This window comes from Cupressus sempervirens, chromosome 3 (assembly GCF_028749045.1).
Source record: "Cupressus sempervirens isolate cs-2001-9-10 chromosome 3, ASM2874904v1, whole genome shotgun sequence".
NCBI classification, from domain to species: domain Eukaryota; kingdom Viridiplantae; phylum Streptophyta; class Pinopsida; order Cupressales; family Cupressaceae; genus Cupressus; species Cupressus sempervirens.
Window position 1 is genome coordinate 352,665,093 of NC_143120.1, and position 15,030 is coordinate 352,680,122.

The 15,030-nt window shown below is 32.9% G+C and overlaps 1 protein-coding gene across 3 annotated transcripts in view; it reads left to right on the forward strand.

Moving 5' to 3' along the window:
• Positions 1 to 15,030, forward strand: part of LOC149566436 (Metallopeptidase M24 family protein) — a 153,123-nt gene that overhangs the window by 42,307 nt on the left and 95,786 nt on the right. For all 3 annotated transcript variants that reach the window (XM_089819789.1, XM_089819791.1, XM_089819790.1), the window contains one exon: positions 10,320 to 10,451. In XM_089819789.1, coding sequence (XP_089675915.1) covers positions 10,320 to 10,451 — 132 coding nt within the window. The remainder of the gene's footprint in view (positions 1 to 10,319; positions 10,452 to 15,030) is intronic.

Genomic DNA, 15,030 nt, shown 5'->3' on the forward strand with positions numbered 1-15,030 from the left:
GGTTCATCATCAAAATTGCTGAAATCTAATGGCCTGATGCCATCTAGAACAAAAGGCTTTCTTTCAAATGATCGATACATTTGAAAGATTCATAATCAAAATTGCTGAAATCTAATGGCTTGATGCCATCTGGAACAAAAGGCTTTCTTTCAAATGATTGATACATTTGAAAGACCATCTACAATTTCTTTCTGAGTCTACTCCCTCAACAGTCACTAATGATTCAGGCACTTCTTTTGTTAAAGTACCAATCAAAATACAATAGAGTCGCCACCTCCAAATGGAGGAAATGAATAATCTTCAAGAATCTAAGTTCTTGCTTCTAACAAAGTATACCCCACCAAATATCGAATCTGCAGAAAAAGCTTAAAGAAAAACGTACAATGCTCCTACAAGATCAAACCTTTATAAAGCAATTTAAGATTTATAAAATAATTCTAAGAGATTGAAATCTTTAAGGAAATTAAATGCAGTGTTAAAAAAAACTTATCAATTCAGATTTTCAAATAGATCAAAATGTTTCAACAAATTAAATAGAATCTAACTCTTACTAGTCTACAATAAAAAACTCTTAGGGTTTGCTTTGCAACTCTCCCCAACAGAGTTGCCAATCTGTTGGTTCCGAAAACCGTAGATTGGAATCCTACGAGCCTTGCCTGCTCAATGCTGGGATATCCAACTGGTTAAGGCCAGCTTGACGGGATTGATCGATGCGATCCCAATCCCCTGCACTTCCAGCTCTGCAAAACCGAGGTGGGTGTACCTGATTGTGGACAACAACCTTAAATCCAAGATGCTTATAGCAAATAAATTAGAACGTGAATGTGATGAAAGCTTTCAAAATGGAAAGAATTATAGAAAGCTTTAAGATTGCAAATTACAAATTAAGAATAAAAGTAAATAATTATATGAATGCTTTTAAAAAGTGATTATTATTGATGATTGCAACAAATGAATATATTATTTCTTTAAATGCAAAAAATGAACAGTTACCAGCATATGGATTATGAATCAAGAATAAAAGACCAGTGCTTAATTAAATGGGCAATCAGAGTCAATATTATTAGTTGAGACGTACAACTTTATAAAGTTTAATATATTTTAACTATAAACAATTTTAACAATTCAGATACGACGGATCGATTATATAAATGCAATTTTAAACTAGTCTAAGATGCACTTTAACTCCTATGGAGACAGATTAGACATAAATATGGAAACAATAAAATATTTCACAATATTTATGTTTATGAAATTTAAGATGCAATAATGACCCAGTCCACTTATCCGAATATTAAAATATTTATAGAAATTAATAAAAAACATTTACAAAGGACACAATAATAATTTAAAACTCTGAAATATAAAATAAATAACAATGCTAGAAATAAAATCATGATAAAGACATTCCTTACAGATGATCCATCTATTGTGAATGTATCTGGATCGCACAAAATGCACTCAATGACTCAAATCCACGAGCTTTGTTCAAGAATTCATTCCTTCACCTATTGAAGAATAAAATATATCATAGAGCATGGGATATGTGAAACTTATAAGAATATATGAATGTGTCTCTTGTTTTTTAGAATGAATTGACCATACATTTATAGACTATGAAAAACTATGAAAAGGTGCGAGTGAAAGAACACAACCACTCGGGCACCTAATCCCTAAAACTACCTGATATTGTGAAGGAATTAAGGATATAAAACTTCCTTAATATGATTTTATATATATAATAAAACCCTGTGCTAAGCTTATGCGATGTATCACGTAAGTGATGAGAACACCCATATTTGCCAGGAGCACATCTATATTGCTCTTCTCTTCCACTGTATATCTCCAGATCTCTTCGAATATCAACGCTCTCCTTAGATGCACTTGACGCTGGAATCTATCATTCCATCCATTAAGTATATTTTGCCCTCTAGAATGTGCTTGCAGACTCCACACTCCAGACGTGCATGATCTTCGCCTCTGGTATGCACCATAATTCTAAATGAAAGGGCTCCACGAGAATAGCGCAACTTCAGAGGCCAATACATGATCTTTGTCAACATACTCCATCCACCCCTAGTGCTCTATACAACGTTTACGCTTCCTGCAAACAAATATAGGAAAGTTAGAATTAAACAAGGAGGACTGATTTAGAATTATTTTCCTAAGCAAATCGTTCCAAGTCTTTGTTGCTCCACAATAATAAATATTAGTTTCAAATGTCTCTTGCTCCTGATATCTAACTAGAAATCCTTTGGATCTCTTAGAATTAATTCTTATTTACTCACACTAGCGTGGACACTAGACGCCTGGAGATGTTCACCGATTTCTTTCTGATGTATCTTTCATATGATTAACAATAGACCTGCAACTTGTACAATTCAAGGCTTGGAAAACATCTGTGTAAATATGATACTTTGAAAGAATTTTCAAAATCAAGACCAAATTTATGAGCACAAACAGCCACACCAAAGTTTGCAAACTGCTGACACCTTCTTCACTTAGGCACTTCAAAATGATAATTGAAATTCATACACTCCCTAATACAATCCAACATTAACTCAGAGGTCATACACATTGTTGAACCTTTTATGATGACTATAATTTGCATCTGTTATAGGCGCAGAGTCAAAAATGATTAAGTACATGGCTTTGAAAATTTGCTACCTCCATGGCCTCATACTCCCACTTGAATATAGAAGATGATAACTTCTATTGAGATTTTGCAATCTTTCCCTCTAGGCATCAACAACACCAACTTATCATATTTGCTTACTCTTCAAGATAAAAAAATGGAGACTGGAAATTTTAGGCTTCATCACTTAGTAAATATCATTTTTCTGCACTAAATCTATGTTTACTAGTCATACAAGTGACTATACCAGGTTGATCTAAACCATTTGCTGCAAAATGGGGGAAAACATTGACTAAAAAGGAACATTATCCGAGACAGTATTAGAGTTTAATCGCTCTAGTTTTTGTTTCTCTCTCTTCTATAGATTTACTTCTGTTTCTAATGGTCACTCTTCTTCTTATGTTTCCATATTCTCTTTGTTCAATATGGAAACTTTCTCTCTCTTCAAAATGTTTCTATTTCTCTCTCTTTGTTCATTATAGAAACATCCTTGTGTATACTTGTATATATAGATCATTTAGGATCTCTATTTAATAACACGTTCATTATTTTACTATCTTGTATATATAGATCATTTATGATTTCTGTTTAATAACACATTCATTATTTTACCATAATATGGTATCAGAGCTACTTTTTTGAAAGAAAATATTGGAATTTTCTAATTTATTTTTCAAAATAGGTTTCGAAAATCTTTAGTTTCTTAATGAAATTTTGGACTCTAGGATTTCTTTATATTTTTTTCTTTGGCTAGCTTTTCTCCTACAACTTGTGTGTCATTTGCCTTTCCCTTGCCTAGGTGACCAACTTCCTCATAAAGACAACTGGCTTTTTTGGTGTTTTTGGGCTTGCAAATGTTGAGCTTTCACGGCCGCCTCTGGTTCCTACACTTTCAAGTAGGGTTTCTACTCTTCAGATCAAGCGAAAATTTTATCTAGATTGTAAATTTGAACTAGGTTTCTCTAGATCTCAATTGGGTCGGTCTCTATTTTTCTGGGTGCACAGTTTTCTGTGCCTCAATTTTTTAGTGAGCAGATTTAGAATCTAATTTCAGATTTTGTCTGGGTTTTTCAAGCTCTCTTCTGGGTGTCCTTTCATTTTTTTGGGTCTTTTGTCAATCTACCTCAAGTTTGTGCCTTTTCAAATATTCATATTTTTTGCATCAAAAATGTTTTATGGCATCTCTCACCAATATTCTCTTGGAAGGCAGCTAGCAATTCAACAAAAAGAACTAGAAGACTTGGAAGCAAAGAATGATGACAATCTTCGATTACTGTCACCTTGAGGCGGTTGTTCTGGGTACTGACACTCGTCCTAACACAATCAATTCTACCACAGAGCAATATTGCAGAACATACAAAGCAAATTCCATTGCAATATTTTTTGTTGTTTTGAAGGTAGATTGACCATTAAGGGACAATTTTAGATTTAAATCTATCTATTTTTGTCTCTTCCATAGATTTATGTCTATTTCTAATGGTCACTTTTCTTATGTTTCCATATCCTCTCTCTATTCAATATGGAAACTTTCTCTTTCTCTCTTTAGAATGTTTCTATTTCTCTCTCTTTGGTCATTATAGAAATATTCTTGTGTATACTTGTATCTATGGATCATTTATGATCTCATTTTAATAACACATTCATTATTTTATCATAATAGACATAGACACAGAGTCTAACAACCCTCACCTTGTTTAGTATAGATTCAGTCTGTGTCGTCTTAGTGGCCATTAATCTGATGATAAAGGAAAACTATAGACTAAACAATTAATATGATGGGAAAGAAGTATCACAGAGAAAGTAGAAGTTTATGAATGTGAGTCCAACCGTAGTACTTTAGGTGTTAAATATTTCTCTTAATCCCATGATAGGCATCAAAATACAAGGATTGCATTATTACGATAATAGATAATTTCTATAATCTTTGTTTAGTATCTAATGATTATCTATTGTAATTATCTGTAAATATTAGAATGTTTCTAATATTTAGTTTTCCGTTTCTAGAATAGAATGTCTCTATTCTTTACAATTGTGTCCTATGAAAACATTGTTTAGCCTCTTGTATAAATTGACCTCTTGATCATTGTTAATAAGAAAGCAAATATTTTTCAATTACTTTGTAATATGGTATTAGAGCCAATACTCATTATAATTTCTTGGTTAAAGTTATTTGCCTTTTATTTTTGAAATTATTTACATGCATGTTTGCGTCCAACTCTCTCTATAATTCAACTAAGGTTTTCTTTCCAAGACATTTGAATTCGCCGACTTTTGATTCGGTTTTGCAACCCATTTTTGTCCATATCTGTCTATTTTTTCTGCACATTTCCGCCATTGTTTGTGGTTTTTTGGCAGCAGGGCCTTTTTTGTTCAAAACCCTAATTTTTTTGTACCGATCAAAATGTTTTTAATAGATTTTTGGTGGATATTTTGAGATCTCAATTGGGTTATCTTCTATTTTTTTTGGGTACCTTGATTTTTGCGCTAGCCGATCCAAAAATCGACAACATATTCTTCCTGGATTTTTCGAGATTTTTTCTAGGTCACCCTTTAAATTTTATGGGTTCGTACTTTTTGAGGGTTGCATATACTTGCATGTTGTTTTCATGTGCTGCTTTACCATGCAAAGTCTTGTGTTTTGCCTCCCTTCAAAATTCTGGCGGGTTTTCATATTTTTTTTCCTAAATTTTTTTTTTGATGGGTTTTCATATTTATTTCCTAAATTTTTTTTTTTAATGGGTTTCTATAAATTTTCCATATTTTTGTAATTCGTGAAGTTGTGTGGGATTCCTTTGTGGGTTTGTAATTTTTTCCTCAAGAATTATTTGTTGGGTTTTACCATCTTTCCTAAAAAATGAAGCTTTGTATTGTCAGGTTATGATTGTTTTTTCACCTCAAAAATCCTGTTTGGTTTTAATTTTTTTTTCACCGCAAAAATCATGTTGGGTTTTGATTGATTTTTCACCCCAAAAAAAAATCGTGTTTGGTTTTTTTGATTTTCTCATAAAAATCATGGCTTTTGCAGTTTGTTTTGGAGCATTATGCTCATCTACAAAGTTTTGGAGCATTATCCAAAGTACCATCAGCAGTCTTCTTAGCAGACATCCTTTGCTTCAGATTCAGAAGGCTTCTAGAAAAAGAACGTTCAATGCAACTATTGCCACAAGTGTGGGCACATGAAGGTTGAATGTTGAAAGTGCTTAGCTGCCCTATCTAAGCAATCTGGTTTGCAACCCACAACAAAAAGTGCGAAGCCCCTTGAGTAGACAAAATCTGCCTTTTATGCTTTTTGACAGCTTCGTGCTCTAGATAGATTAACCATTAAGGTAGGGTATTACGATAATACATAGTTTCCATTATCTCTATTTAGTATCTAATGGTTATCTATTGTAATCTTGTGTAAATATTAGAATGTTTCTAATATTTAGTTTTCTGTTTCTAGAATAGAATGTTTCTATTCTTTACGATTGTTTCCTAAGGAAACATTGTTCAGCCTCTTGTATAAATTGATCTCTTGGTCTCTATTAATATCAAGCAAATATTTTCCAATTACTTCGTAGTATGCATAGTTTATGGGCAAAGATTTAAACGGAATAATTAGCAATACCTATCTCTCTTCGGCTGCACTAGTCTATTAATAAGGCATTAGCTGCAGAGCTAAAAATATCATATTCTTTTGAGTTGAGCAAGATTTCATCACCTATATCAATCTGATATGATTTAGAAAAAATATTTCATTTCCTTCGCTTTTACTACAATTTTTTTGTTGACTGATCCTTTTCAATGCAAATCAATTTTTCACTACCCAAAATGATCTGCATATAGTGGATTGATATGCTTTGTCATTTACCTGCGCAAAGCATATCTGATAAGTGGTAGAATTTGTGATGTTGACAGTAATTCCTTAGTGTGATGGCTTGATTGTATGCTTGTAGAAGAAAAATCATTCAGCGGAAGGAAACCACAAACCGACCAAGTAAAACCATACAACTCCCACTACGTATGTTTGGGGTGAAAATTCCATGCAATATAGCCTATTGGCTAATTAATAGCATTGCATTGATTTGACTTTATGAAAGTCGATCTCTCTATAATCAGAGATAATGTATTTATTTATTATATTTAGTTTATATATATATATTATGTTTGATATATATTATATTATACGTGGGTATATATTATATTATAATAAATGATAATATTTGATACATTATCATTTAGTATATCATATTATATGGAAAACCAATATATTATTAAAGATAATATTAATGATGAATTCATTTGTAGTTCTTTAAATGATTATTGCTCATATCCATTTGTTATGCTAGTATTTGAAACATTAAAAATGGAATGAATTGTATTAGCGAATCACACAAATAAATAGAGTTTTCAAACGCTATAAAAAACATGAACTAATTTTTTTTTGTCTAATTAAAGACAACATCTAAATATAAATCAGATTAAGATAACTAAATATAAAGCCTAAATGACCATTCACTAAGGTTCTAGAATTACAAACTAAATATAGTAAGAACCTAGGATACTAAAAATCTAATACCCTCTCATAGTGGTCATTCTATCTACTACCATGCATAAGACTGTACATGTCTTGTGTTCATTAATTCTTCATAACATTCTGCTGCTGTTGAGACCCTCTCTAGATTTGCATAATGTCAATGACCAAGACTAGCCAGAAAAAAGGAGGTAAGTTAAATTTATTAATGTCCCAACAAGAGAACATAAGGCAAGTCAACAAGAAGAACACCAAATGGTGCCCGAGGAGAGAGCAATTACCAAAGCAAGAAGAAACAACAAACAACGAACTAGCTGCTACAAGAAGTCAAGAAATATCTAGAATGGAAGGATAGATCATAGGGCGAGAAAGGACCCCAAGCCGTCTTTGAAGACCTTTGGAAGAAGAGGAAGGCCTTTTCTGAGTAGAGTTCCTACGAGGCCTTTTAAACCTAATATGTCCGAAGGGGGGACCAAGCGGACAAGAGTTTGCCAAAGAAGGATGTCCCCTTCTTCAGAATGGTCTGCATCAAGAGACAAGAGCCTATCATTAACTTTGTCATTGAGATGAGTCTACCTCTTAACAATCCCAAAATCTACAAAACCTTTAATTAGAAATCATCACAAAACATCCAACTTGATGTTGGATAGCAAAATTGTCCTTCCCTATAGACAAAGACACACACTGAGAGCACCTGACACAATTTTGTGGAAAATTTGCCAAACCCCCCAAACTTTTGCAGATGAGAAGGATGACTCAAAACATATTGCAAGACACCATGTTTTGAAGTTTAGAAAGCATCTATTTTTGGAAATAATGGTAAAAACCCTAAAATAGGAATCATTGACAAAAAAAAATCCCATGTCAACTATAAGCAAACTATAGAAATCAGAAACAATTTCTAAGGAGAAAAATCAACCAAAATCAAATAGGTAGCTGGCATTGAATCTGAGACACAAATAAACATACAAAACATCTTTTTTTAGGAAAAAATTGTAAAACCTTTCTAGAAACTAGAGAGCCCTCCCAAATTGTGAAAACCCTTACCAAGTCATACATGAGCAAACCCTTAATTTTTGAGGTAAAATAATAACCTTCCTGAATTTTTTAAGGGAAGATTTTTAAACCCAACAAATACTTCTTTGAAGGAATTATTTTATTAAAAACCCTCAAATTAATTTTTTCAAGAACCTTGGGCTCTCCCATGAGGGAGTCATACCTAGATCGGTCACTGCTCTAATACCATGAAACTTAAAAAATGGAATGAATTGTATTAACAATTCACACAAATAAAAAGAGTTTATTAGTGCTATAAAAAGTGTGAACTAAAAAACAAAGTTGTCTAAATAAAGGCAACGTCTAAAAATAGACCAGATTAAGATAACTAAAATAAAGCCTAAATAACCATTTACTAAGGTTCTAGAATAATGAGCTACATATAGCAAGAACCTTGGATACTAAAAATTCTAATGGTAACTACCTAAAAAAATGATTTACATTAACTGTTTATATTATATTATATTTTATTACTTTTTATTTGTATATTTTGACGCTCTTGATTATTTATTTATATTTTAATAATTATTTTGTGATTATAATAATTTTAGTATTATTTATATATATTGAATCTTTGTTAGGTATGGGGACATCACACATTGTCAATTCCACAAGCATAAAAGCACTAGGATCACCAATTGCATCAAACATTTGGAAAGGTCCTTTGATTTTATATATATTGAACATGCATTAAGAATTTTGTGATGGATTAGGATATGCCAACGTGGTATTTTTCATTGACTGAACAATCAACTTACCTATCAAAGTCATTCTTGGCACTATTATGTTTAGAATCCGTGACCTCTCTTGATTGCTTGAAAGAGTGCAAACAGCTCAAGAGCCATTTTCTCCATCCTTGTTTGCCCCATAAGAAACTTCTAAATACCCACTCAAATTCTCTAAATGTTCCTTAGGAAACCCACTTCTTCTAACCTCTTCTTAACTAGAATCTTTTGGCAATCCCTATCATTTTCCAATCTTAATTCTCTTTACCCTTGAACATGGTTATAAAAGGGAATTACTACTTAAGAATAAAAATTTATATATAAATATATAATTATATAATCAATAGATTAGATTATTTATATATAACATAATTAGCTAGAAAAGATACCTTAGGTGTCTATGTTGAATTTGTGTTTGTGATGTAAGTTAAAAACTTAAATAAACACCTTGAGATTGATTTCTTTAGGTACCTTATTAATAGATTTATGTAAGATGGCTAGGCTAGTTACTTGCAATTTGATTTGTACATAAATCTGATATATAAAATTATGTTACTTGCAGCCTGCAATTATTAGGCCACCATTAATGTAGAGTGTCTCACACTTTAATGTTGAGGAAGCATGTTAAAGTGCACTGATGGCTCTGGCTGCATTTGGATGGCTATTTTCATTCATATGCCTGCTTAACAAAATAAATTAAAGTTTAATTGAACTGTGATTACTAATGTGCAATAAACTGGAGTTATGCTCAGATTCACAATTCAGGAGAATGGTGAGTAGAGTAATGACAAAGTGGCTATAGAGGGGCCACAAATTGGAGTTGCAATGAGTTTATGTACCCACAAAAGGTCAAACTTACAATAACATCTTACAATGAGTGTCAATTTATCTGTAACTTCTGGAAGAGAAAGTGTCTCCTGTGGAAGACAATCTCATAGGAGGAATGCTTATCATTTCATTTTCATCCTTTGTGCATCTATAAAAACATCTTGTATAGCAGATTATGGTTGAGTAAAGTAGAGCAGAGCACAGAGGGTCTACACCATATGTTTATACTTCTACGTTACACACTATATAAATGTTTGCCCAAAGCAACATATAGCTAGCTGTAACATTGCTTTCTTTCCTCAGCTATATAGAATAATCTCAGTCATATATTATCTGCATTTTGTAATTGTATATTCTGTTGCAATATTCCACTCCAAATTCACTGATCACTTATTAAATTACAGTAGAGCAGTAATTATGAGTAGCTAACTACATGGTTAATCAAACTGACACACGTCCATAAATTTCAGATTCAATAACAGATCATGGAAAATTCTGTAAGAAATATTGCTTTCAGTATCTCCACAAGTAACTAATATGTAGTTTCACTCTTTTTCTGCAGGGACTCAAAACCTTCAATACAAACCTTGAGATTTTGCATCCTATTCTGACAGAGTGCCGTGTAATCAAGTCAGATCTGGAGTTGAATCTATTACGATATGTCAGTGAAGTAAGCTCAGCAGCTCATGTTGAGGTACTGTCTTATTGACACTTGTCTTACATATTAAGATGAACTTGGTGTTGAATTTGACAGGAAAAAAGCTTCTATATAGCAATGAAAATTAAACAGCTGTTTTACAGCACATTAACCTTCTGTGAGAATTTTTGTTGTTGTGTTGCAACACAAAATATTTTCTCATAAAAAGATTATAATGTACCAAAACGAGCATTTCTGTAATTGTGGTTGAACAAGTTGATGTATATTATCGTCATGCCCTGACCAAATTGCTACCAATCACAGCATATACAGGTGCCCATTTCCAGTAACCAGGCTATTAAAAGAGGCACCAAATAAAATACTAAAACATTGTGCTAGCAAACTAATCAATTGAAATTAAATTATGTTTTATAGCAGGGATGGTGTGAGAGAGGTTGTGACTTTTAAAAAGAAGACGTATATGAAAGATCATTCCATGAGAAGGCGGCATCAATTGGAAGAAAATATGAAGTGACTTTGCAAGTAAATAATTACGGACAGAGGACACAACACTAAAAGGAAAAATCAAGAGATGGAAGAAGAAAAGCCCTTAACTTCTCCTAGCAAGTTGTTGGACAAAGACCCATAACTCGTCTAGTTATCAAGGACAAACATTTAAGGAAATAGCTGTGAAGTTGAAGAAAAATATCAAAAAAAATAAAATTATTTCAACATTATCATAATATTCATGATTTTGGTATAAGTTATTTTTATAAATATAAATGTAACTATCGTTTTAGAGTTTAAAATAGTGTTTTAAGGCAAAAATAAGAGATGTAGAAATGAACATTAAAATTGATATCAGAGCGGTAATCTTGCCAGCCTGCAGGGTAAATCTTATATTATGGATGCATTCTTATCGAACGGATTTGAAGGTCTATGGAAGGAAGATGATATTAATACTGTGCAAGAATAGTTGCACAAACTTGACACCCCCCAAAATTATTGACAAATTCCAAATGATGTAAGAAGAATTTAAAACTAGCATTCCCCTTGGAATGTATTGGAGGCATGGGGGAACATGATCGCAACAAAAGACATCTATACCAATACATAATAAAAATTGATCAAGATTATTACAGTGATATCAAAGCTTGCTTGCCAAGTGTTCGATAAAATGTCAAACAACTAAATGCTAGAGGAAATTGGTGTTTTATTACATCTCTCAATGGCCATGTACTATCATATCTCCCTACTTAACATTTTGAAAGCTCAACAACTTTTGGTCATAAAAGGTTTGGGGGAGCCATTTGTTTTTAAAAATGGAGACAAACCTGTCCCAGGTGACATCGGAAGTCTTAAGATTTAGTTATAGTTTGGTGTTTCCCCACCATGTGGTTGTCTCCCTTGAGAGGTGGTAAATTCCCTAAACTACTTTTGTTGTTTCAGAGAAACTTCTGATCTCGAAGTTCTGTTCCATCTCGACTAACCAAGCCTCTGCGGCTTCACCGGATTCAAATTCAAAAAATCTAGAAGGCTTTATTTTTTTAATGTTAGTGGATAAATCGTTGACTATCTCCGGTATCTTCTATTTTTCAGACTGTGTTCTAGGAGGTTTGGTTTCATTTTCGCTATGAGTAGATATCTCCTGCTCAATCTGAGGGGGAGAGGAGTGGGTGTCATCTTGACCTTGCCTAATTTGAGCTGCCAGGGCATTCATTCTTTTATCCATATTTTCCGTTCTAGTTTGGCTTTCTCGCAAAACTTTGACCAACAGGTCTGTGCAATTTGGTGGAGCAGACATCTGGGGAACAAAAGTTTGTGGAACAAAATTCAAGGGAATGGTCCTTCTGGACATCTCATTTTGTACGTTGTTTCTGTTGTTTACCATGATATTTGTTTGCCTCAAACATACAATTGGTTCTTTTTATCAAAATTATGTTTTCATACATTTACTCATGAAGGAGAAGAAAGCTTAATTATTTGCTCAAACAATGTAAAATGCCATTTATTTTATTACAAAATAGAAGATTTTCTCTTCTTGCAAGTGCAACCAATCTTATTTACAAAATTTCCTCTTCTGAGGGTACATTAAAATAGCTCATATAGATCTTATAAGGATATTAGACACCCTATTCTTGGGTATTATGTTCGTTTCCATCCTTGGGCATATCCTACCCTTAACATGGTTTACAGTAAACCATGAGTTTCCATCCTTGGGCATATCTTGCCCTTAACATGGTTTATGGTAAATCATGAGTGGATTTGTTTGCTTGGCATTCCATGCCTCAATGAGTTTGGTTCTAAAGATTGCCTCCTTGGCAGGAGTCCATCTAACTCTTTCTCTCTTAATCCAAAGTAGAGCTTGGGCTAGTGTCTCATCATCCTTTGGTACGAAATAGAGGGAGTAGTCCTACTTTGACATGTTTTTAATTAGGTAAAAGAATACGGGTGGTGAGGTTTCTTTCAATGAGTTGTCCAGATATACATCTTGTTTTCCTATTAACATTGCATTTTCAGTCCTCTAGCTAGGATAGTGATGAGCCCGAGGTTCAACGCTGAAGTTGGCGCTCTAATACCATATGTAACATGCTAAAAATTCATACTTTGAAATATCTAAAAATAACATTTCTTTTCAATGTAACATGAAAGATAGTTATAGCTACGTATGCATGGATATCGTTTTCCTTTCCATTTATACATAAACAAGTAAATGATTAGCTGAGTTGACTGCCTTAATACAAACCTAGAGAAGCTAATCATTCCATCTAACTATAATACTCAAACTGAAAATGCGAAGCATAATTATAAAGTAAAGTACCCAAATTTAAAATGTCTACATAAAATCTTTGACCTTAAGATATACATCTGCCGTTCTGGTGTTTGCCATAATAAAAGATAGCAGAATGCTAAAGCATTTATTGCACAGACAATACATTTTCCTTTCTAGCGTTGACATCATAAAAGATAGCTGAATGTTAAAGCATTTACACACAACTGATACATCAACCATTCTAGCACTAGCATTATAAAGAAAAATTGAATTTGAAAACAATACTATTTTGATTCTCAAGGTGCTATTTCTTATCTCGGTAGATATATATTCAAATATCCCTATATAAGTTTATACTCAAGTATTCATGATCTTGGAGGGAGTTTCTTGAATGAAAGAATGCCATAGTTCTAAATCATTCTCACTTTGTGTCCAAAAAGAGAAAACATCGATTCATATCATGATTGATTGTAATCAATATATCATTTGAAATTATGAACATAAGCTAGCAATGAGGATATCATGACTTGAAATGGAGGTTGATTCTTGCATGGCCTAAATGATTTGATTGATACTCAGTTGTCCAAACACCGAAGGCTATGGAAGCAAGGATGCACGATCGGTTATTGCAATATTGATTAAGCCGAATTCAATCGCTTGTAGAAGCTGCATATAACTTGTGGGGATGAATGTGAAGCAATGTTGGAAGCGAAAGAATGAAATAACACTGCACAGGGTGGTGGGTTGTGCCAGAGGCAAGAATATTATATTAGAATGAGCTTTCGTATCATAACATAGCCTTCTCGGTTGCATGCTCAGTTATGAGCAAGATTGCAAGGGTGACAAGGAGTTACGAGGCACACGACCATCAGTTCAATGTGGCCACCCAAACAAAATAATATAAGGCCGATGGAAAACATTATAGAAATATACCCACTCAAGATGAAAGATAAAACTATTGCCAAGGTATAATATTAATCCATGCTATTTACCTTAGTATAATAATGGCATACGCTACATACTTATACTTGTGCGTGTATACACACACACACACACATATATATACATGCATGATATATTAACAACGTACTTAATGAGTATGTCTTATATTATGTGGACATATAATTCACATACATACATATGTATGCAAGCATATGTAGATAATATGATATTATTGTACTAAGGCATGACAATATCACATGAAGCTCTGAGATCATCAAATTCATAAGGTAACATATTTTAGTTAAATGTTTAGTGATCTTTATTAATGCATATTTATTGACTCAAAAGCTCATGGTAGTCCTTAGTATACTCTTTCTTGCCTAGCATTTTTACCTCTTAGCCTTGGTGGTTAGAATTCATACCTGTCGACTCATAGGTGAAGTGGTGTCCCTTGCTCAATTCCTTTCTTGGCAATGCTTCCCCCCTTCGATGTGCTCCTGCAAGAAGGAATTCTCTGCAATAATATCATATTCCTCAAAATAATCATAATTACTATAACAAGTTATTAATTATAAAACATCATTAAGGCTAACTACCATTCTACTTCCCATGAATGAATAACCAACTTTTCAATATTTCAAGATAACAATATAATAACATCATAACAAATAACTAACATGCCATCTTCACATGAAATCCTAATGATTAACCATGTTACCATTTCACATGATCATTACTAATTTTAATAGTCAACAAACTTCACATGAAAACTCAACGATTATATAAGCAATTTAAAATTTGCCAAAAATCGAGATGTAACAGCCAAGGCCTTCTCATTTGTAATTCATTAGTTTAGGAGGTGAGATTAGAGAGCTAGAGTAGAGTAGGAAAGCTAAGGGAGAGACTTGATCAAATCGTTGC